This window comes from Equus asinus, unplaced genomic scaffold (genome assembly GCF_041296235.1).
Source record: "Equus asinus isolate D_3611 breed Donkey unplaced genomic scaffold, EquAss-T2T_v2 contig_193, whole genome shotgun sequence".
NCBI classification, from domain to species: Eukaryota; Metazoa; Chordata; class Mammalia; order Perissodactyla; family Equidae; genus Equus; species Equus asinus.
The window spans coordinates 575,952-599,119 of record NW_027224842.1 but is presented as its reverse complement, the minus strand read 5'-3'; the positions used below and the strand labels follow the sequence as shown (position 1 = coordinate 599,119).

General features: G+C 35.8%; 2 protein-coding genes across 2 annotated transcripts in view; both read right to left on the bottom strand.

The window, feature by feature from the left end:
• Nucleotides 1–18,508, bottom strand: part of LOC139043181 (centromere-associated protein E-like) — a 39,646-nt gene extending 21,138 nt beyond the window's left edge. Inside the window, exons 1-11 of the mRNA XM_070503473.1 lie at nucleotides 18,315–18,508; nucleotides 12,871–13,071; nucleotides 11,115–11,273; nucleotides 9,277–9,567; nucleotides 9,000–9,158; nucleotides 8,534–8,815; nucleotides 7,714–7,872; nucleotides 6,646–6,936; nucleotides 5,866–6,024; nucleotides 4,098–4,202; nucleotides 739–957 (exon numbers count right to left, since the gene is read on the bottom strand). Of these exons, the coding sequence (XP_070359574.1) occupies nucleotides 739–957; nucleotides 4,098–4,202; nucleotides 5,866–6,024; nucleotides 6,646–6,936; nucleotides 7,714–7,872; nucleotides 8,534–8,815; nucleotides 9,000–9,158; nucleotides 9,277–9,567; nucleotides 11,115–11,273; nucleotides 12,871–13,071; nucleotides 18,315–18,395 (2,106 nt within the window). The 5' untranslated portion in view covers nucleotides 18,396–18,508. The remainder of the gene's footprint in view (nucleotides 1–738; nucleotides 958–4,097; nucleotides 4,203–5,865; nucleotides 6,025–6,645; nucleotides 6,937–7,713; nucleotides 7,873–8,533; nucleotides 8,816–8,999; nucleotides 9,159–9,276; nucleotides 9,568–11,114; nucleotides 11,274–12,870; nucleotides 13,072–18,314) is intronic.
• A 106-nt stretch (nucleotides 18,509–18,614) lies between these two features.
• On the bottom strand, nucleotides 18,615–23,168 carry LOC139043164 (centromere-associated protein E-like). The gene is made up of 6 exons (XM_070503448.1): nucleotides 23,026–23,168; nucleotides 21,289–21,411; nucleotides 21,041–21,206; nucleotides 20,505–20,659; nucleotides 19,012–19,326; nucleotides 18,615–18,899 (listed from the first exon to the last, which is right to left on the bottom strand). The coding sequence occupies exons 1-6, from the start codon at nucleotides 23,044–23,046 to the stop codon at nucleotides 18,615–18,617; spliced, it is 1,065 nt and encodes a 354-aa protein (XP_070359549.1). The 5' UTR covers nucleotides 23,047–23,168.

The window sequence follows — 23,168 nt, the reverse complement described above, 5'->3', positions numbered from 1 at the left end:
TCCACAAACCCGGCTAAGCCCAAATCCTGGGGCTCAGTCTGAACTTCCCTCCCCTCCCTCCACTGTCAAGCACATGGACCTACTATTGTAAACTGCCAAATATTTCTTTAACTTCTTTCATCCTTTCCATCCCTATGAATCCTTCCCCCATAGTACTGTCACCCATCACATCTCATCAGGACAATTGTAACTGCCTCTTGTCTCTTCTCTCTGCCACCAGGCTTATCATCCCCTGCAGACTCATTTCTTCTTTGTCTGTAGTGAAGTCTCTACAATGGCAACCCGATCACATTACTGCCACCACTTAAAATAACTGTCCAGTGACCCCTCCTCATCTCTAAAATGAACTCTAAGCTTTACTGCTTGAGCCCAGCTTCCAGTCCAGTCTTGTCTTCAACTTGTTCTCCAGGACATTGTCCACTACTGCACTTCTCACCTGTTCAAATGTCTGCCTCACCCACTGGACTAGGAGAGATTTAGCGGTTGCTCATCTCTGTCTCCCCAGCACCCTGACACATTGTTAAGGCCAAAGGCAGAGCTCAGGTTTTGTTGAATGAGCAGGTCCTAGATGCACTGAGGATCCTGCACATGCTATTCTCAGACCCATGCCATCTTTAATTCAGTAGCAAATGTACTAATTAGCAAATACACCAACTCCCAAAGCAGGACTTAAATATACTGGTTTGTAACTGAAATTAATGGCAATATTTACAAAGATATTACTAAAACAGGTGGTACCTTGAGTTTCTTCATGACTCTGTGGAACTCCATGGAACATCTCTGGTTGACAGTGAGAAGTTTCTGAATCTGTCTGGTTTGTGGATGTGGAAGTGAGAGGTTTGCTTTTACTCTAATTGAAAGCTCTCTTTGGGTTTCAATTTCCCTCTCCAAGTCAAGGCAGAGTCCATTTAAGCACTCATAATGACTATCCATCTCTGTGTATCTCTTCAGAAGCTCCTAAAGGCAGTGAGAATTCATTCAATTTAATAATTCATTCTACTTTAACAATAAGTAGTCCTAGCTCTGGAATTGTAACAAAATTTATGCTTTAACACTTTCTATAGGGCAGAAATAAATTGAGACTTTTGTGTATAAAAAACAAAAAGAAAATGTTATTGTCGATTTTGGATTATAGAAATAATTATAATCATTGTGGAAATTTAAGAAGTTTAAACTGTAGGGGAGGAAGATATTTCCTCTACACGCTCTAGGTCCTTCTGGCTGGACAGCGAATTAAATTCACATGAGACAGAATAACAGGAGAAAATTAAACAAAGCTTTATAACATGTATACATGGGAGAGACCCAGGAAAACTGAGCAACTCACCAAAATGGCGGAAGCTCTCACCTTAAATATCATCTTCAGCTAAAGACAAAGGAGGATGTTGTGGGTAGGGGGAGTCAGTATGGGAGGTTACCAGACAAGTACAGTAAACAAGAGTAAGGTTATTATGCAGATTTAAGTCCTTGCCTTCCGCATTGATAAGAGTTTCTAGAGGTAAGGTCATCCCCCTTCTTCCTGGTACAGAGAGGGAGACATCTTTACAGATGGAGATTTCCCTTACAAATGGAAATGTCTCTTACAAAGGGTAACTTCTACTTTTCAGAGTTTCTCTCATGTCTGCAGTTTTTGAAAGTAACCAGCCCAAAATAATCTTCATGCCAAAGAGATATATCTTGGGGTGGCCAATTCTAATCCTCTATAAAACAGCTATAACAAAGAAAACCAGAAACAACCATTGTTATCATTTTGATACATTTTCTTTTAGTCTTCTAAACATCCATGATTTGAATGAACATTTACAAAGTTGGAAGAGAAATTTGCATGAATTCAATCTAGTATGTATTGTAGCTCAAGGCTGAATGCTAGCTTCTGTTGACAATAGGTGGTGTGAGTGAGCAGATAAAACTGATGAGGATCAAGGATGCCTCAGGGAGAAAAGCCCAAGGCTTCCTGGCCTACATACCAATCTATATCATCCTCACAGAAGCATGGGACATCCTGACCTCATTCAATCTGATTCTTACCCAAAGTTATAAGACCACCTGATAACCAGACTCCACCTGCACTGATACTTTTTTTACCTAATTTTTCCTTTGTCTTGTAAAGAAGCAACTCACATACTTATGCCTTATAAATTTAGCCCTACCCTCAACCCATGTTTGCAGCTCTTCACTGCCCATAGGTCCTGTCCCCATGCTACTCCATGCTACTTCCTGAATAAAAGAGCACTACTGCCAGACCTTGAGAGTCCAAGAAATGTTTCTTTCGACTCCTCAGCTCACTGAGCCAGCATCAAAACGAGTGACAACAAATCACATGACCTACGTTCTATTATCTGCCTAGAATCTGAGATTTCTCACCTTTTATCAGAGTTAGAGTTCAGGTTCTAGCCCTGTCACTTCCTGACTGGGGAAATCCTTGAGCCATTCTCCCAACTACAAAATGAAGACTACAATAATTTCCACAAAGTTTTCTAGGGAATTAAGTAAAATGTTAGATAATATCTAAATATAACCTATAAAATACATACAGACACTATAAATTAAAGGAAATAAAATTACATTTGTAGAAATGCTTCTATACCCAAGTTTTAAACTTAGACTTGGTTTCAAATCCTAATTTTACCAATTTACCAGCTGTGTGACCTTGGGCAATGACTAAACTTCCTCCTGGGCCTCAATTTCTTTGTTTATAAATGGAACAATAAACTCTGTCTCATGAGGTAAAGCACCCAGTCTTGTGCCTTGTGTATGGCAGACACCCATTAGGCCTAGGCCCAGCAGCTCAACTTTCTAGAGACCAGACAGGTGACAAGCTGGTCAGGGCACAGGTGGAAGAACACTTTACATTCAATCGGGTATTAACATATTTAGTTCAGGGTGCTAAACAATAGAGTAAGGGGCTTCTGACAATAATGAGCTCTCCTTTTAATAATTTAAGGAAAACCTAGATAGATGTTCATTAATCTGGGATGTTGGAGAGGGGATTCTTGCCTTTGGTCTTAGGAGGAATCACCTTATGGTTGGAGCAGCACTGTCTAGTCATTCATTTGTACTTTTAATAAATACATATTGAAGGCTGACTTCTGTCAGGACTGTGCTAAGTGATGCAGCCATAAACAACACACAGAAGTCTTTAGGGATCTTGTGTTCTAATAGGGGTGACAGTAAATCCTGTTGGCTTTACCCTCACTACATGTTCAGAATCCACACACTTCTCACTGCTTCCACTACTACCTCTCTGGGCCAAGCCATCACCATCTTCGCATGATTACTGAAATTAGTCTTTCAAATAGTCTTCCTGCTATCACTTAATTTTCAACACAACAATCAGAGCTATCCCTTTAAAATGTAAGTCAGACCATGTCTCTCTTGTGGTCAAAACTCTCCAGTGGATCCACATCTCGTTCAGAGTAAAACCCAAAGTCTTTTAAAAGCCCCACAGCCTGCTTCCTCCTGTTAACTCTGACCTCGTTTCTCATTAGCTTTCCCCCTTGTTGATGTTGCTGGAGCCCACTAGGCAGCTTCTGCTTCAGGAGCTCTGTCCTTGCTGTTCTCCCTGCCTGTTCTGCTCTCCACCAGATACCTGTATGTCTCAACCATTGACTCCTTTCAGGTATCTGCTGAAATACCACCTTTCCAGTGAAGCCTCAAAGTCATAAACCCTACTGTTTTTTTTCAAAGATTGGCACCTGAGCTAACATCTGTTGCCAATCTTTTTTCTTCTTCTCCCCAAAGCCTCCCCAGTACATAATTGTATATTCTAGTTGTGAGTGCCTCTGGTTTTGCTATGTGGGATGCTGTCTCAGCGTGGCCTGACAAGCGGTGCCATGTCTGTGCCCAGGATCTGAACTGGGGAAACCCTGGGCTGCCGAAGCGGGAGCACAAACTTAACCACTTGGCCCCAGGGCCGGCCCCAAACCCCACTGTTTTGTTTGTGTATGTATGCATGTATGCACACACATATCTGTACTAGATTATGAAGTTTAGAAGAATACTGAGCATTATCTATTCATTCCATAGAGGTGCCTGTGACTCCACAGGCCTTTGGAAGGGCCCCAATATTTATTTGTAATTTGAACAGGGGCACTTACTTTTATCCTAAAGCACTTTTCTCTCAGGCTTTCTGTAAGGTGCTGTTTTCCATCACATAGCAACATTTTTTCATATTTTAATACCTCTTTGATGTTCTGTTGGTCCTGCTTGGATGGAAAGAAATAAACAAGGCTTCAGCTATAACTCCATTCATATATAATGTCTAATCATTTACTTTTTCAATTACACATTGTACATTATTTCAATAATGGAATGAAATATTATACTTGTAACAGAAAAAAATGTAAAAAATGGTCAGAAAATGAATAATAGTATCATGAAGTCTTTTAGTGAGTAACCTCAACTCATTGGGGAAAAAAGTGGGAGAACCACATATTTTTTGGAGACAGAATCTGTTCCTGTAACCTTCATAGCTGCAAATTAGGTTTTAGATTTATCTCTGGTTCCTACTCTTCCAGATCTCTGCATTAGAATAATTATTGCCAACTAAACATGCTAGCACGACTGTCTGTACTGTCCATGGTGCTCCAAGCTCCATTCATATATTCTTCCCAGCACCTTGGACCAGAAAATTCATACCCTGCCTACATTTTGTATTTCTGACTACAAGTACAAAACAAAACATTTTCTCCCATTTGTTTATCTTATTTACTGCAGTACCCAGAAGACTAATTGTTCAATGATTATTGGTTGAATGAATTAAATCTCTTTATAAATTTAGTTAGGGTCCACATAAATATGATTCCCAAGTGTCTGATGTTTCTATTGAGATTGCAAATGATACTGTTTTCCACTTTATTCTTTCTTCACTATTGAAATATGAGAATGAAAAAGATTTTTATAGATTTCATAAACTTTCTTATTGATCTGAAGTTTACATTACTTTTTAGAGGATTCAGTTCAATTTCTTTTTTTGTATTCATCTTGCCTTCTTCCCTTCTAATGTCACTAACAAGAGCCCACGTCTAACCCTATCAGGTAGAGATAGAGAGATGGGCTATTTAATCTTTTGTAAATCGAATCCTTCAACTATTTCTCCATTGAGAATAATGCTATTTCTTGGTTTAAAAACTCTTTTAAAATTTCATTAAAGAAAATAGTCTGCTTATTTAACAAATTTTTTCTTAAAAATAAAGAATTAAAATGGTATTTTCTGAAATAGATTTTAGCTTCTTTTAAAACTGTACTTGCCTGTTTGTGTGAAAAGTTATAGTAATAGTTTTCCCATTATCCTCCGTTTGTAGAAATTTCCCGGAAAAAAAAGTAAAAACATTGCTACCCTTTTCAAAAAAGCTTGTTTCTTATAAATAGTTACTAGATAGGGGTAGATTCTGAACTCGCTCTAGCTATCATTTCTCTTAAGGTTTCTCTGAATTGGTCTCTTTCCATTTTTGAGAGACTTTTATGCTCCTTAGCTCATCTCTCTCCTTAGCTACAATTCTTATTTCTTCAAGGCTTTCATAAAGTTTCTTAGTCAAGTGTAAGTTATCCATTTCCACATTTTGCATAGATAAATTTTGGGCCTCAAACTGCTTCTTCAATCCTTCCGTTTCATTCATTTTTTAATGAGTTTTACTGACATCTTCTTTCACTTTAAGAAGTTGAAGCTCTTTTTTCTGAAGTTCTCGGATCTTGAGATAATTATAAAACAAGTTAGAATGCAAACAGAACTCCTTCAAGGACGGAAAATAGTCTATTTGTTACATACAAGCACATATCTATGTCTATATATCTATTTCTATCTCCTTGCTGAGTCTACAAATAATTTTGGACACAACTACTCCCAAAAGAATAAAACAACAATACCTTTTCCTGTAATTCATCTTTTGCCTTATTTAAATCCTTTTGAATATTTGAAATCTGGGTTGTCTTTTCTGAAACTCTCTCTCTGAATTTATCAATAGTTTCCTGGTGTTCTTTCAAATGCATACGAGCAATTTTCAGTTCTTGTTGTGTTTCCAGATCCTTTATTATTAGAAGAAATTGAGAAATATGATAATATAAAGGCACATTATCTTTTCTTAATGATGAACTAGTTAAAGTAAAAAAATGCATTCTCACAGTTAAAAACCACCAACACACCACCCCCAAATCAGAACAGTATGGAAGGATAGAGAGTACAGACCCTGTCCCTCACCTCGCCCATCCTAGTCCTGCTCCTTGTTGAACTGGCTGCTTGCTCTTCTCCTTTCAGACCCCTTGGACACCCTTCTAGATCAACGTCACAGAAAAAGTGTCCCATTCTTATGCTTAGTGTTCCCTTATACAGACAAACCCCACTTAGCCAGTGCCTTATGGCGGACACTTGGATTGCTTTTAGCTTTTGTTTACCACAAACAATGCTGCAGTGAATGCTGTTGTATTTCTGCCCAAATGTGTGAATATATTGGTTGGATAAATTCCTAGGAATGGAATTGCTGTAACAAACGTATATGCTGATAAATTTTTAATAAGATATTGTCAAACTGTCTCCCTAAAAGGCTATAACATTTACTTTTTCACCAACAGTATCATTTATTTAAAAGAGAAGGAAGCTTCTTGTATTAAAAATATGTGTGCTGGACAGGAAGAAAGAGTATAACTCACTCTAGCTATGGTTTCTTGTAGGTTTGCCTTCAGTTGGTCTCTCTCCAGTTTGAGTGCCTCTTCCACTTTTCTTAGATTATCTCTTTCTTTCATTACAGATTTCATTTCTTCAAGATTTTCATGAAGTTTCTGAGCCAAGTTTAAGTTTTCCGTTTCTATTTTATCCAGAGTTAAACTTTGGGCCTTGAATTGTTTCTTCAATCGCTCTATCTCGGACATTTTTTTCTGTGTCTCACTGACATCTTCTTTTAACTTAAAAAGCTGATGTTCATTTGCCTTAAGTTCTTGGATCTTATCAAGATAATCATAAAATAACATGTCAGGATACAGATGGTTTTTAAGACAAGTATAAAGAATAGTTTCTAAATTGATTAAGACAATAGGCTTCTAATGTCACTCATTAATATTCTGCATAATTCCACACAGAATTTATTTTCTTTTGAGATTATATACGTAAGTGTATATATATATACACACAAGTGTGTACATATGTACATATACACACAAGTGTACATATATATACATATATATACTTGTGCATATATACACATGTATATAGATGCACTCATGTACATATACACATAAGTGCACTAATCTTAAGTGTATAGTTCAATTATTCTTGACATATGTTTACATCTATGTAATAACAACCCAGATTAAAATATAGAACATTTCTAGCACCCCAAAAAGTTCCTGTGTGCCCCCTTACTACAGCCAACCACTATCATGACCTTGGTCATCTTAGGTGACTTTGCCTGTTTTTGAACTTATAAACCACAAGGTGTAAATCCATTCTCCCAGTGAAAGGCATCTGAGTTGTTTTCAGTTTTTCACTATTATGATTAGAGCTGCTATGAACATTCTTGTACATATCTTTATGTGGAAGTATGCGTTCTTTTCTCTCAGGTACATACCTATAATCGCTGGGCCACAGGCATGTACATGTTCAGTGTCAGTAAACACTGCCAACGTGTCTTCCAATGTGGCTAAACTATTTCATATCCCCAGAGGATTATAGGCACAAATAAGTCAGACAGCCAATCAAATAACCCTCCCCTCCCCCCATACCTTTTCTTGTAATTTAGTGTTTGAATTTTCTAAATCCATCTGCATATTTGATATTTCATCTGTCTTCTCAGAAACAATCCCTCTGAGTTTATCAATAATTTCCTGGTGCTCCTTCAGATGCATGTGAGCAATTCTTAGTTCCTCTTGTTTTTCCAGATTCTTCATCATTAGAGAAATTTTGAGAACAGTGACATATCTTAATGTTAAAATGTTAGTATTTTTTTAATGAAAATAACATATTTTCTTAGTAAAAATAATAAAACTATTACTTCTTACTCTGTATTTTTGTTGTTAGAAAGTGATAAGCTTTTCCTCCCTGTCCCCACCTCCCACAGCCTGCTTCCACTTTCCAGAGGCAAACATGTTATATGTGCACTATTCTACAGCTTGCTTTTCCTCCTAAGAGTCATTCTGGGCTTTCCATATTAGGACGGTCAAATCTATTCCATTTTTTTATTAGGTGTTGCATAGTATTCTGACATATTGCTCTTGTTTACCCAGTTTCCTTCTGATGGACATTCAGATTGTATCCCATTTTTTATTACAAATTGCTACAATGAACAACACTGTGGTGTATATATGTGTATGTATATATATATATTTCTTTATCTTAACAATTGATTAAGTATACATGTAGGATAAAGTCTATGAAGAAAATATTGCTTACAGAATTTACAATTTTCAAGAACAATACCAAGTTACGTGCCTAAAAGTTTCTATCAGTTCACTCACACCAGCAGCACCATCATGTGAAAGCAGGGCTCACTGCTGTCAGCAAAGCCCACGCTTCCTCACGAGGGAGGGAAGGAGTATCGCTTACTGTAGCTTCCGTCTCTCGCAGGCTTTCCCTGAGCTGCTCTCGCTCCGTTCTGAGGGTTTCCTCCACTCTTCTGAGGCCATCTCTTTCCTTAGCAACAAGTTTTATTTCTTCAAGGTTCTCAAGATGTTTCTGAGTCAATTTGAACTTCTCTGTTTCTATAGTTTCCAGAGTTGAATTCTGGGCCTCTAATTGCTTCTTCAATTGCTCTGTTTGATGCATATTTTCCTTGAGATCATTTTTTGCCTTAAGAAGTTGATGTTCTTTCTCCTGAAGTTCTTGGATCTTGAGATAAGCATACAATAAATTATGATATAGATAGATTTGATAAAAAGCTAAATAATAGTTTCTAAATTAATAGGCAAATCTTTACTTGTCTCCAATTTTAGGCTAACTCATATCTTGTTTCTTTACACAAAAGACCTGATTCAAACTCTCAGCTACTCAGATAACAACTTTAAAAAAATACCTGTGCTTTTAAGGCAGTATTTGTGTTTTCTAAATGTATTTGCATATTTAATATTTCATCTGTCTTCTCTGAAACAACTTCTCTGAGTTTATCAATAGTTTCTTGGTGTTCTTTCAGATGCATGTGAGCAATTTTGAGTTCTTCTTTTGTTTCCAGACCCTTTATTAGCATGTGAAGTTTAAAGAATATTTTAACAACATCATCTCAACACTGCCCCCCTTCCCAATTGGCTCAGTTTTAAGGAAACACAACAGATGAAGAAAAGGGTCTAACTGACCTTAACTTCAATTCTTCTTATGTATTCTTTAAGTTTCTCTCTCTCTACTTCAAAGGACTCTTGTAATTTCTGTAGATCATTTCTTTCTTTGGTTATGGATTTTATGTCCTCATAATTTTCACGGAGTTTCTGAGCCAACTCTAGCCTCTCCATTTTCATACGTTCCAACGTTAATTCTCGGTTCCTTAATTCATTCTTTATATTCTCCACGTCATTCATCTTTTCCTGCATCTTACTCATCTCTTCTTGTACACTAAGAAGTTGTTGCTGTTTTTCTTGGAGTTGTTGGCTCTTAAGAAATAAAGTTTTTATTATTACCATTTTGCCATATTATCTTAAAATTCTTATGTAAAATGTACTTTGCCAAACTGAGAGAATCATTATCACAGCCCTGCACACTACCCTAGTGGAAACAGACAAGCAGCACTGAAAGTAAAGCAGCTTCTAGGCATAGTGTCTGTACTGGGCTGAAGAGGGTCCCACCCAAAATTCAAGTCTACCCAGAACCTCAATGTGATCCGATTTGGAAAGAGGGTTTTTGCAGATGTAATTAGTTAAGGATTGAGAAGATACCCTACTGGACTAGGGTTGGGCCCTAAATCCAATGAGAATGTCCTCATAAGAGACGGGAAAGGACGCACAGAGACACAGAGAAGATCCTGTGAAGATGGAGACAGAGATTGAAGTGATGCAGCTACAGAACAAGGACTATCGAGGACAGCGGGAGCCACGGATAGCACAAGGCAAGGAAGGACTCTTCTCTAGAGCCTTCAGAAGAAGCATGGTCCTCCGACACCATGATTTTGGAATTCGAGAATCTAGAAATGTGACAGAATAAATTTCCATTGTTTTTATGCCAGCAAGTTTATGATAATTTGACACAGAAGTCCTAAGAAACTAACATAGTGTCACTTGGTTAATCAAGGAGGCAAAGTAAAAATGCGAAAAATTTAAAAAGAAAAGAGACTGACTAAATATATAGATGTACCTGGCAAATAAACTGTAATTCCTCATCTCTTAAAACCTTTTTGGATAATTTATTTTTAGTTCCAATAAGGTCTTTAGGGGATGGCCCACACAAACACTGAGGCATTAACTTTTACATAAGCCTATTGATATCACCTCTTTGGGAGGAGTATGAAATAGACAGGAGGTTTTAGTAAATTCAATTAGGTTATAGTGAAAGGGATGAGAATTAAGAGAACATATATTAGGAAAAAAACATTCCACAGAAGCACAATGGAAACACTACGCTATTTATAATGCATGTAGCACTGTTCTTAGGATAAACAGAAAGATATCAGTGGGTCCATTTTAGAATTACTAGAGCAGTACAATTGTTCTAACAGTCTTAGCTCTTACACAATTATATTACAACAGCACCTTACTTCTAAAAAAGAAATAATTCAGGAACTTGCAAACATCTAAGAGATGGTAATAGTGACAAATCTTAGAGTTTAGAGAATGACTAATATAGCTCTATATAAGGGCAGGAGCTTTGTTTTACTGACTAATGTATATCAAGTGCCCAGAACAGTGCCTGGCCCACGGTAATGCTCAATAAATATTTGATGAATGAATGAATACATCATGAGTAGTTTAGATGAACCAAGGCCCCCTCTCATTGAAAGACTCTAGGATAATATAATACACACAAAAGAGGTTAGCTAAGATCCTAGTGTGAGTTCAAACTGTCCAAAATATTAGCATTGAGAGCTGTTCATTTGGGAGGTACATTCTATTTCTGGAATTTAGGTCTATTAGAACCAAAATTTATCACCAAAAAAAAAAAAGTTTAGTCAGGAAATATGGCCAGGAAGATAACTTTAAAAATTCACCTTTTCCTTTAGCTTTTCTTCAACTTCTGCCAGTTTCTCACAGGTCCTAGAAAGCTCTTTCTCTTTCTTTATGGTACAGTTCTTTTCTTGTGCAACTATCTCTTGTTGCTTTTTAAGTTCACCTCTAAGAATTCTTAATTCTCCCTGGTTTTCAATGGTCTAGAATTTTTAAAAAGTTGAGATTAAATGACACTAGCTTACATTTAGGAAATCAGGTAAAAATCAGCATTTACCTCAGCCTGAAAATGGAGAAATCATGGCAAACTATATTGGAAAAGACTAACTTAAAAAGAAAGTGAGTCTATTTTGATCATGTAAATGCCAAGAATCTGCTTTCTTATGCTGTTTCTTTATTGCTCAACTTACATTCCTACCACGAGAATTAGAACTGGATTTAGTATTCCATCATAAGAGGTTTGCTTGTTTTCTACCCTGAAGCCAAAAGAGACTGTTTCTAAGCTTTCATCGATAGACGATGAGACTGCAGGTTATAGGCTTTTCATATGCTGGGATGGCTTTGATTTTGAGCAAGCTCAAAACAGCAGCCGTCCTTTGCTAGCATGAATTGGACTAATCTTAGTTATTATGCTTAAAGAGTGACATTCTCAAGTATCAAGACCAAAAAACATTACAAGACAGATACCGAGAAGAAAATACAACTTTTGTCTGTACTCTTATTTACATTCAGCTCTTTGACCAAACAGACAATCCTAAGAAACATGGAAAATTACACAAAAGGTCAGGGTCTACTGTGATCCATAGCAAACTTCTGAAAATATTAATTTCAATCTATTACACATTAGATTGCCCCCACATATAGAAACAAAAACTAAAGTAGGTTTGAAAATATTGGCAAACATTAACAATTAAACATGAAATTTAAGAAAAATTACAACAGCATAAATAAAATAGAAACACTTAGGAACCAATTAACAAAATATGTCCAAGATCTGTACATTGAAATCTATACAACACATCACTGAGAGAACAGTTTATAGAAAGATACACAATAAGCACATAAAAAGATGCTCAACATCTTTAGTCATTAGGGAAAGGCAAATCAAAACAAGGTTACACCCAATAGAAATGGCTAAAATTAAAAACACCAATAATATGAAGTGTTGGTGGGGATGTGGAGCCATCAGAATTCTCTTAATGTGCTGATGAGAATGTAAAACGGTGCAACTATACTTTGGAAATCAGCCTAGTAAATTCTTACCAAGCTAAACATACATCTCCCTATGACCCAGCTATTTCACTTAGATCCATACTCTAGAGAAATAAAAAATATATGTTCATAAAAACATTTGTATGAGAATGTTTATAGCAGCTTTATTCAAAATACCCAAATAGTAGAGATAACTCAAATTTCCATCAATACAGGAGAAAGGCTAAACAAATTGTGGCCTATTCATACACTGGAAGACTACCAAGCAGTAAAAAGGAGTGTAGAAAGAAGTGAGACAAAAGAGCACATGCAGTGTGATTCTATTTGTGTGAAGTTCTAGAAGAGACAGTGAGCTGAGGTGGAAAACATCAGGACAGTGACTATGTGGGGCAGAGGATGAGATCAGGATTGCCTGGGTGGAGGTGGGAGGGAACTTGCTGGGGTGGAGAGAACACAAGTAGAGACATTTGTCAAAAGTCATCACACTGGACACTCACTTCAGATACATTTATTGCATGTAAATTATACCTCAATAAAGTTGTAAAAATCTAAAACATACAAAGACAAAAACACATTGCTGAATCTCACCATTCCAATACTGTCCCTCAGGTCAGTCTTCAGTTGCTCCTTTTCTGCAGTAACCCTCTCTAACATTTGTCGCAGTGCTGTTTTCTCCTGTATTAAAGAAAATATCTTTCTCTGTTGTTCAGTTAGCTCATTATCAACATCTGCAATCAGCACTTGGGTTTTTTTGGCTTCCAAACTCTGCTTTTTATCTATGCCAACCATCTAAAATATTAATACATTAGAGAAGAATTTCTTAGTAACAGTTTTAATAATAAAAATAGCCAAACTTCTATTACTTATTATGTACCAGGCACTATTTTCACACAGTGACACATTTAATCTTCCCCATAACCTTACAAGGTAGGCACTATTACTATCTCCGTTTGACAGGCAAGGAAACTGAATCCCAGAGAGGGTAGGTCACTTGCCCAAGGTCACTCAGAGAAGTTATCAGACTTTGAATCCAAGTGGTCTGGTTCCAGAGCTCGTGCTCTTGTGCCTGTTCACTGGTAAGAGCTATGTGGACAGCTATAGATAATTCACAACTATCTTCATGTACGATGGGTTAACCTGGCTTTATGAAGGAGTAAGCCAGCTTAAACTCTCCCTCTTTATTTCTTTCCTTCAAAAGCTGGAAACCATAACTTATGCCCTACTACTAACAAATCTTTATTTTCAGAGTTTTATTATAGATAAGAGGGCAAAAGAGTTTTGTTAGAAACATATTTCATATTATAGTAGCATAATTCACCTTTTCATATTTTTCATATACTGCTTAAGAAAAGCATGTTATATAAATCCATTTATCCATAAATAAGTCTTAACCAAAGGTAACCTGATACATGGACTCCTTGGTAAAAGGAGACAAAGATTGATGTTACCAGTATGAAATTAGGGTATCACCATATAATCCTATACTAGCCCAGTAAAAACACTCAGCTGAATATTGGTCACAGATGTTTAAAAAGTTTTTATAATAATCTATATTTAATTAGAAAAAAAAGAAAAAGAAAAAAAATCATCCAATGACACCAACTTCACACAACCACTATTAGAATTTGGGAATATTTCCTTCCAGAGTTTCTTCTATTAAAAGAATTTTTTTAACATTGCAATTATGACTACTTTACATATAAGATCCTTTTTAGTTTTTCTTTCCCACTTAGATTAGATGATATGCATTTTCCCATGCTGTTACATAATCTCCAAATTATAATTTTTAGTAGTTGCTCAATTCTCTAGAGTGGATACAGACAAACCATATTTCATTTGGTTAGCCCCTTCTTTTTGGCAATCTGCATGAGCTTCTACAAGGATGAGCAGAGAGCTAACTACAACTACAGGAGAAATTAAGGCAGGAACACAGAGTCTTTGGGATTAGTCAGTCAGCTACTATAATTCAGAATCTTGCATCTTTACTCCTAAATATGGAAATGTACACAAAACAAAGCAGATTGAGACAAAGTGCAAAACTGAACTCAGCCTAGAAAGTATTCCAGCTACCATGGTTATGAGCAAATCTAATAGGTCTAATTATTAAATAAGGAAAAAAATTGTGTCCTTTATATGAGAATAAGCCTACTAATCACAAAGTTTAAAATTTCTGTTGAGACACACTAGAGAAACTCATTTCCAGAGAGAGACACATCAAGCAGGATTGAAAACGGGCACTCCTAGAGGCTTCATGATAGACCTACTAGGCTATCATAGGCTGCCCTCTGGTGCTCTGATAAACAGGTTTATCTGGAAATCCCTAGACCCACTGCATTATCCTCATGGGTGATTCCAGCATGAACACGATTTCACAAGACCAAGCTCACCTCAGCATTGCATCCCAGATTTCAGAAACCCTGATGAACAGAATGGCCCAGGAGAATTTCCAGTTAGACCCTTTTATCAACACAGATGATTCCAGCATGAACTTAATACCACAGACTGGCTGGTCCAGTGAGTGTAACTTTCCTTTTCCCTCACTCCGCCTCTACTGCTCCTTCTCATGGGGCCCTGTGACTGCATTTTGCATTTGTTTAAAAGCGGCTACTGACTGTGCATTTATTTTCAAAAAACTATTGAAAAACCTTTCCCCTTATAAAAGTGGAAGTTATAAATTTTAAATCAAGGTCAAGTGCCTTTGGCCCATAGTTGACCCAAAATATAGATAAACTGAGAATACAAGATATAGAGCAAGTGAAAATGCTTTCTAGGAAAGAATGACTGAAGCATAGGGAGAGAGGAAGAGAAAGCTCCTTTTCCAAGGCAGGAATATTGTACCCCAGAGTAAATGGGAAAAAAGAAGCTCATTATATAGAGTAATAGTATATAAAGGTATATAGAGGTTTCTTTACATAAGTTGGATCTTACTGAATTGTTCTTTAGTATGTATCTGTTTTTATTTAATAATGTATCCTGGAAATTTTCCAATTGTAGATAATGTCTACTTTAAAGAAATTCCATGACTATACAAAACTCTATTACATTTCTATACATTAACAATAAACAATTAAAAAAGGAAATAGAGAAAACAATCCATTTACAAAAGCATCAAAAAGAATAAAATATTAAGGAATAAACTTAACCAAGATGGCAAAGGCTTGTACAATGAAAACTACAAAATGTATCTGAAATACATTAAAGACACAAATAAATGGAAAGACGTCTCATGTTCACAGATTGGAAGACTTAATATTGTTAAGAAGTCAATGCTACCCAAAGCGATCTACAAATTTAATGCAATCCCTATAAAATCCTAATAGTGTTTTGCAGAAATAGAAAAATCCACCCTGAAATTCATATGGAATCTCAAGGGACTCCAAACAGGCAAAACAATCTTGAAAAAAGAACAGAGCTGAGGGTCTCACACACCCTGATTTCAAAACTTACTACAAAGTTATAGTAATCAAAACAGCTCAGTACTGGCATAAAGACAGATGTATAGACCAATGAAATAGAAAACAGAGCCCAGAAATAAACCTTTGCATATGGTCAAATGATCTTTAACAAGGATGTCAAGACCATTCAATCATAAAGGATGGTATCTTCAACAAATGGTGTTGGGAAAACTGGATATCTCATGCAGAAGAAAGAAGTTGGGCCCTTACTTTACATCATATAAAAAAGTTAACTCAAAGTAGATCAAAGACCTAACCATAAGAACTAAAACTGTAAGATGCTTAGAAGAAAACATGGGAGAAAAACTTCATAAAGTGGATCTTGCCAATGATTTCTTGGATATGACACCAAAAGCACAGACAACAAAAGCAAAAAGAGATAAACTGGACTACATAAAAACTACAAATTTCTGTGCACCAAAGGACACAATCAACAGAGTGAAAAGGCAACCTAGGAATGGGAGAAAATATATGCAAGTCACACAATTGATAAAGGGTTAATATCCAGACTATATAAAGAATGTCTAAAATTCAACAACAAAAACCAAACAATCCAATTTAAAAATGAGTAAAGACTTGAACAGACATTTCTGTAAAGATATACAAATAGCCTACAAGCACATGAAAAGATGCTCAACATTACTAGTCATTAGGGAAATGCAAATAAAAACCACAATGAGATATCATCTCACACTTATTAGGATAGCTACTGTGAAAAAAGGAGAAAATAATACGTGTTGGTGAGAACTTGGAGAAATTGGAACCCTTATGCACTGCTGGTGGGAATGTAAAATGGTACAGCCATGATGGAAAACAGTATGACAGTTCCTCAAAAGATAAAAAACATGATCCAGTAAATCTGACATCCAAAAGAATTGAAAGCAGGGTCTCAGAGAGATATTTGTACACCATGTTCATAGCAGCATTATTCCCAACAGCAAAAAGGTGAAAGCAATCTTCAGTGCCCATTAATGGGTGAATGGTTAAACAAAATGTAGTATATACATACAATGGAATATTATTCAGCCCTAAAAAGGAAGGAATTTCTGATGTATGCTGCAACATAGAGGAACCTTGAGGACACTATGCTAAATGAAATAAGCCAGTCAAAAAAAGACAACATACTGCATGATTCCGCTTATGTGAGGTACCTAGAGTAGCCAAATTAAGAGAGATAGAAAGTGGAAAAGTGGTTGCTAGGGGCTAGAGGAGGGAGGGAATGAGGAATTGTTTAGTGGGTATAGAGTTTCAGCTTCACAAGATAAAAAGAATTCTGGAGATTGGTGGCACAACAACGTGAACGTACCTAACACTACTGAACTGTTTGCTTAAAAATGATAAAGATGGTAAATTTTATGCTATGTATATTTTACCACAATTAAAGATACAAAACAAACAAAAATAAATTTATACATATATATATATATATATATATATATATATGAATGACTACTACTCCAAGCTATGGATGTATGAAAGATTATTTCACCATTCTCCTATTGGTGAACGTTTTAAATTCCCAGTAGTAATTATTCTGGATTAAATAGTATTAAGTATAATAACAATGAAAAATAGTATAAAAAATTCTGACATATAAAAGGCATTTTTGAAAAGTAGAAATGCATTGTAAATAAATCAGTTATATAAAATTACAGGCAATCCCGTTATGGACTGAATTATGTCCTCCCAAAATCCACATGTTGAAGCTCTAAGCCCCAAAATGACTGTATTTGGAGAGAGGGCCTTTAAGGAGAGTAATTAGGGTTAAATGAGATCATATGGCTGGGGCCCTAACCCCATAGAACTGGTGTCCACTCCAGAAGCAGAAGAGAACCAGAGCTCTCTCGGCTCACACACAGAAGGGCCATGTGAGGAGAGGTGCCATCTGCATGATAGGAAGAGGGCTCACAAGAAACTGAATTTTCTAGCTCCTTAACCTTGGACCTCTAGCTTCTACAACTGGGAAAAAGTAAATTTCTGTTGTTTAAGCTACTTAGTCTATGATATTTTGTGATGGCAGACTAATATACCTCCCTTTTAAAAAATCATCATTAGCATCCTAGCCTTTCTTGTATATAATTAAATAACAAAGCAGCTCTTCTCCCCAGGTTTCAGGACAAAACGAACCATGCTGCCTAGAATAAGCTGAGATTTAAGCACAGCACAGCTCTAGAAACAGACATGAACACGACACACACATCGATAGTGAACTCTCAACTAGTACACAAAATCTGATATAAAACAAATATTTTACCCATAAGTAATAATAAGCACTCAATCTTTCTTACATTCTTAGAATTCAGAGGGGCTTTTAAAGATGTTTAAAATACACCAGGCCTCGGAAAATATCAGCTCAAAGTTTGAACTAACATTTTTGCCTTTTCCTTTTCCAACTGATTGTAAGCAGTTATATCTGAAGTTATTTCAAAGACACTAGGGCTAATCTTGTAAACTGTTGTTAGTTATTCACTGTGAATAATCAATAAGATTGAGGTCACCATTATGTACTTAAGTGTCTGAAGTTAAGGAGAAAGCTCACATATAGTATATGAAAACTCGAACAGAAATACCCTTTACCTTTTCCTGAAATTCATCCGAATTTTCTCCTATGTTTTCCTCTATACGCAAATTCCTGGAAGTTTCCTCAGAAATTTTCATTTTCAGTGTGTTAACTGTTTCTTGGTGTTGTTTTAAAGACTCAAGAGCATTTCGTAATTGTTCTTGGGTATCTATGTTCTTTGTCAGAGAAAGGGAACACAATTTCAATTAGAATAATGTGAAACAATGAAAATAACTTTATAGTTACTGCTTGATCATAAATAATAACTGATGGCTCCTGAACGTCTTGAAGAGGCTCTGAGTTTTCAGTTTACTCTGTCAAAGCCTCACCATGGTCACAGTGTCCTGAATGTCACTTCTGAGCTGGTCCCTCTCAATCTGCAGGCTCTCTTGGAGCTGTTTCAGGCCATCTTTTTCTTGGGTTAAGGTTCTTACTTCTGCTAAGGTTTGTTGAAGTTTCTCAGTAATCAGTGCTTTCTCCCTTTCGACAGTTTGCAGCCTAGAATCTCTACTTTCTAATTGTTGCTTCAGCTCTTTCACTTCATTTAACCTTTCTTGACTCTCAGCTGTTTTCTGCTGAAGTTCCTGGGTTTTGTAAGAAAGCTTTAAAATAAGAAAAAGTTACTGTGAGAAGCAGAGCATTCTGTGGCATCTATATAGAAGCCAAACCCCAGAAAACTAAAGACCATTTCCATAGAGGGTGTGTTGTACCAACCTCCATGTTCAAAGCATCCAAGCTTAAACCAAGTGTTTGAGCTTCTTTAGAGAGATTTCCTATGTTCTGACTCATTCTTGCATTCTCCTCAAGGACCATCTTATACTTTTGCTCAGTTTCAACATGTTGATTTTTAAAATCTTGGAATTCTTGATCAGTTCTTTTATAATTCAACTGGCTAGCTGCTAGGTCACTTTTAGTTTTCCCAACTTCTTCAAGTAAATCTTGAATTCTACTCTCTTTATGAACTACTTCAGAAAACAATTTGTCTTTTTCTGATGTTATTTTACAGAGCTCTTCAGATTTGTCATTTATCTACGGAAAAGAAATAAAATTTAGCTATGTTAGCAATATAAGATCCACTACAGCAGTTATCAGGAAAAGAAAAGCTTTATCTGCAAAAAAGAAAAAAGACATTGAAATTAAGCACAGATTTGACTGAGGAAAGGTAATATTTTTATTGTCACATCTTTATAACAATATATTATCCTGCTTAACTTTACCATCAAAGTTTTGTTTGGGTTCTAGTAAGGATTGAGTGGAGAAGAAACACTTAATTAGGATGTCTTTATTTCCTTATCTATCATTCTAAAGTGTTTTCTAACTTTATGGTGTTTCAGGCATCTTATGGTTTTTCTTAGAATTTGACTTATTATTTTCTTTCTAAAGGCTTTGAATGCAGCTCAGATTTCCAAAAACTTAATCCATGAATAATTTAAATTTTAAATAACTTAAATTGAAACTATTATTTAAGTAATTAATTTAAACCAACAATATCCAGCTTATAAATAGTTTAATCATTGTGAAAGATAAAGGAGAAGGAAGTGGGAAAAAGAGAGGAGAGCCAAAGTTGAGACAAAGGAGAGGGAGCGAGACAGTAGAGCTCTTGTAACCACAGGCTCAGGGTAGGAGGCAGGTCTGTGTAACTCAGCTTTTAGATCCATAACTATGTGTTGGGCTAAAAAACAGCATGTACTTTAAAGAGTTTTTAGGATGACTAAATAACGTTGCTAAAGTTGTTTAGCATGATGCTCACCATGTAGTAAGTACTCAAATTCTTGTCCTTTTTATTTCTTTCAGAAAGGCAGAAAAAGGAAAGGCTGGCAGAAGGTTTCCGGAATTGCTCACTAGGCTGCAATATTTACGTCAACCTCTAAAACTTCATCAATGCCACCCTCTTTACCTCCTTACTCTCCTTTATTCAACATAGTGATATGACCACAGCAACAGCACCAAAAAAGATAAAGACTAAGGGTGGGCCATCAATCTCTGTTGAAAAGCACTACATCTGAGGACTATAGAAATGGCCCCTACATGGATCTCATTACTAAGTATACTGTTACATATTCTTTGAAAATGTTCCTAACAAGCAGGGTCAAATGTTTACAGTCTCTTCACTGTTACTTTAAAACAAACTATGGCAAAATATTTAAGGCAATATTGCAAGGGTTTTTATTTCAAAGTAAGAGTTATTTGCTTAAAAACATATTTACCTCTTTCCTTAGCATTTCTACTTCTGAGGGTAAAGATTTCAACTCTGAGAGCAAATTAACTTCTTTATGCAAAGCTTCATTTTCTTCAACTTCTTTATTCAGTTCTTTCTGGAGATCAGTAATCTTTCTTCCTGATTCCAAATTACAGAGCAAATCTAGGATATTTTTGGTAAATTAAACAGTTTGCAGTTATTGGGACAATTTAAATTACATACAAACTTAGATTACTTAATCAGATTATATAAAATTTATTAAAGAAAGAACCAGTGTTGGTCAACAGGTAATCCAATTGTTAAAAGTTCTTGAATCGCCTTTTTCAAGATCGGGTCCAATTCATTTGAAAAATAATTCTTAAACCTTTATAATTTGAAGTCCATGGAAACACTTATAAATACTGACACCAAATGATATTGAAATTTAATATTAGGCTACTTACAAACATCAGAGAACAATGGACTTTTAATCATTGGAATGGAGGTGCAAAATCCTTTAGGCAGTTGGATTTGCAAAGAGGTAAGTCTGAAATTATAAAATACCTTTTGGAACTTTTCCATCTATAAGGCAGGTGAGTTTTGCTATTTCATTAAAAGAAGATTGTAATTCTTTCTCCAGATCAACTTGCATTTTCTTCTTTGCCTCCAACTGCCTTTGATATAACTGAATATCATTTTCCATTTGCTTGCATGCACTTGCAAGTTCTTTCTATGAGAGAAACAATACAAATTCACAAAAATGTAGTGATCATTACAACTGCTTTATTATAAATATAACAAAAATCACTTACCATTTTCTCTTTCAGCTCCAGATTTTCACTCCTGAGACAGGCTGCTTCTTTCTTGGCATCGAGGGCTACAGCCTCAGCATCGAACAGAGTCTGTTTCATCTGTTTGAGGTCTTGAATGTTTTCCTATACACACAACAAAAAGGATTTCCTGAAAGCTAACTTTCTTAGAGTTGGAAAAGACTTTAGAGAACACACACACAGATGTCATTCCTAACAAATCAAAAATGGTGAAAATACGTTAATCACCAAATTTTTTTTAGGATAGATGAAAAGAAATGACATTTTTGAAAATAAAAATATTTTTAAAAATTCTGGTTATCTTTTTCCAAATTATAAAAGCACTATATATATAGAAGTACTGTAATTTAAGAAATCTGTTATTGTTTAAAAAAGATTAACACAATTGTTGCTCAGCTAGCCTGTTAAAGTTTCCTACGTATTTTTAAATTATTCTCTCCAAAACATGACAGGTGAGCAATTAATAGTTAAAATTAAGAATATTAAATCACAAACTGAAAAAAAAAAGACAAACAATCCAAAAGAAAAAGAGAGAAAAGATACGAACAGGCAACTCACAGAAGAGAAAATATAACTGATAAATACATAAAAAGATCCACTGTGTCATTTTTAAAGAGAAGTAGCATTTTAACATGACTTTAGCTGACATGAATTCAACCATATGTCCTTGGGAAAACATTAATGCATGAATGAATGAATGAATGAATAAAGAGAAAGAAATAAAGAACAACTTTTAAAAAGTGGGCAATTCTGCTTGCCACTCTGTCAGTAGACACTCGAAGATTATATGAAAGTACCTTTCTTCCCAGGGCCTCCAAACAGTAACAACACTTTTAAAAAGAATCATTTGTGATTAATAGAAGGTAACAAAAAGTACTCTGACAAGTTCAAATGAAAACAAAAGAACAACAGAAACTAAGATTAAAAAAATTCTAGCTAGTGGACAGCCCCGTGGCCGAGTGGTTAAGTTCACGAGCTCCACTTCAGTGGCCCGGGGTTTTGCTGGTTCGGACCCTGGGTGCGGACATGGCATCACTCATCAGGCCATGCTGAGGCAGCATCACACATGCCACAGACAGAAGGACCCACAACTAGAACATACAACTATGTACTGGGGGGCTTTGGGGAGAAGAAGAAGAAAAAAAAAATGATGACGACGAGTGGCAACAGATGTGAGCTCAAGTGCCAATCTTTAAAAAAAGAAAAAAATTCTAGCTAGAAACTGTTGCCTTTTAAAAAAGGGTGTTAAAAACTAGAATCAAACAGATACTTTCTTGAAGTAATCAGGTGGATTGAAAGCAAATAAAAAAATTTAACAATTTCACCATGAGATTCAAATGTTACTTAATGCCAAGATCTGATATCTTGGCTGAGATCAACTACATACTTCTTCATGCATTTGTATAAAACAATTGAAAAAAATTAAAATGTTTTTTGAATTACTGGTTTTTAATGGAAGCTCACTCCTAACTTACTTACATGCACTCAAAGAATGATGTCCTCAACTCTCTGAGCGATTCTTTATCTGTAGAATGGCAATGATACCAACAGTCCCTTTCCCATAGGGTTACTGATAGGATTAAATAAAATACTAAATGTAAAACAACTACAACAACGCTCGGCACACAGTAGGCTCAACGTAAGCATTTGCTATGATGATGGTGATGGTACACTATAAATGCCAACATGATTACACAACAAAATAAACCTGATTTTTACCGATGAGTATGACAAGTCCATGTTCACATTTTCTGATTTTTGAGTGTCTATGTATTTCTGTAGCTTTTTAATCTGGTCTTCCTTTTCTCTAAGCAGCTCTACTTTTGAACTTAGTTCATTCTAAAAGAATCAAAGGAGAGTGA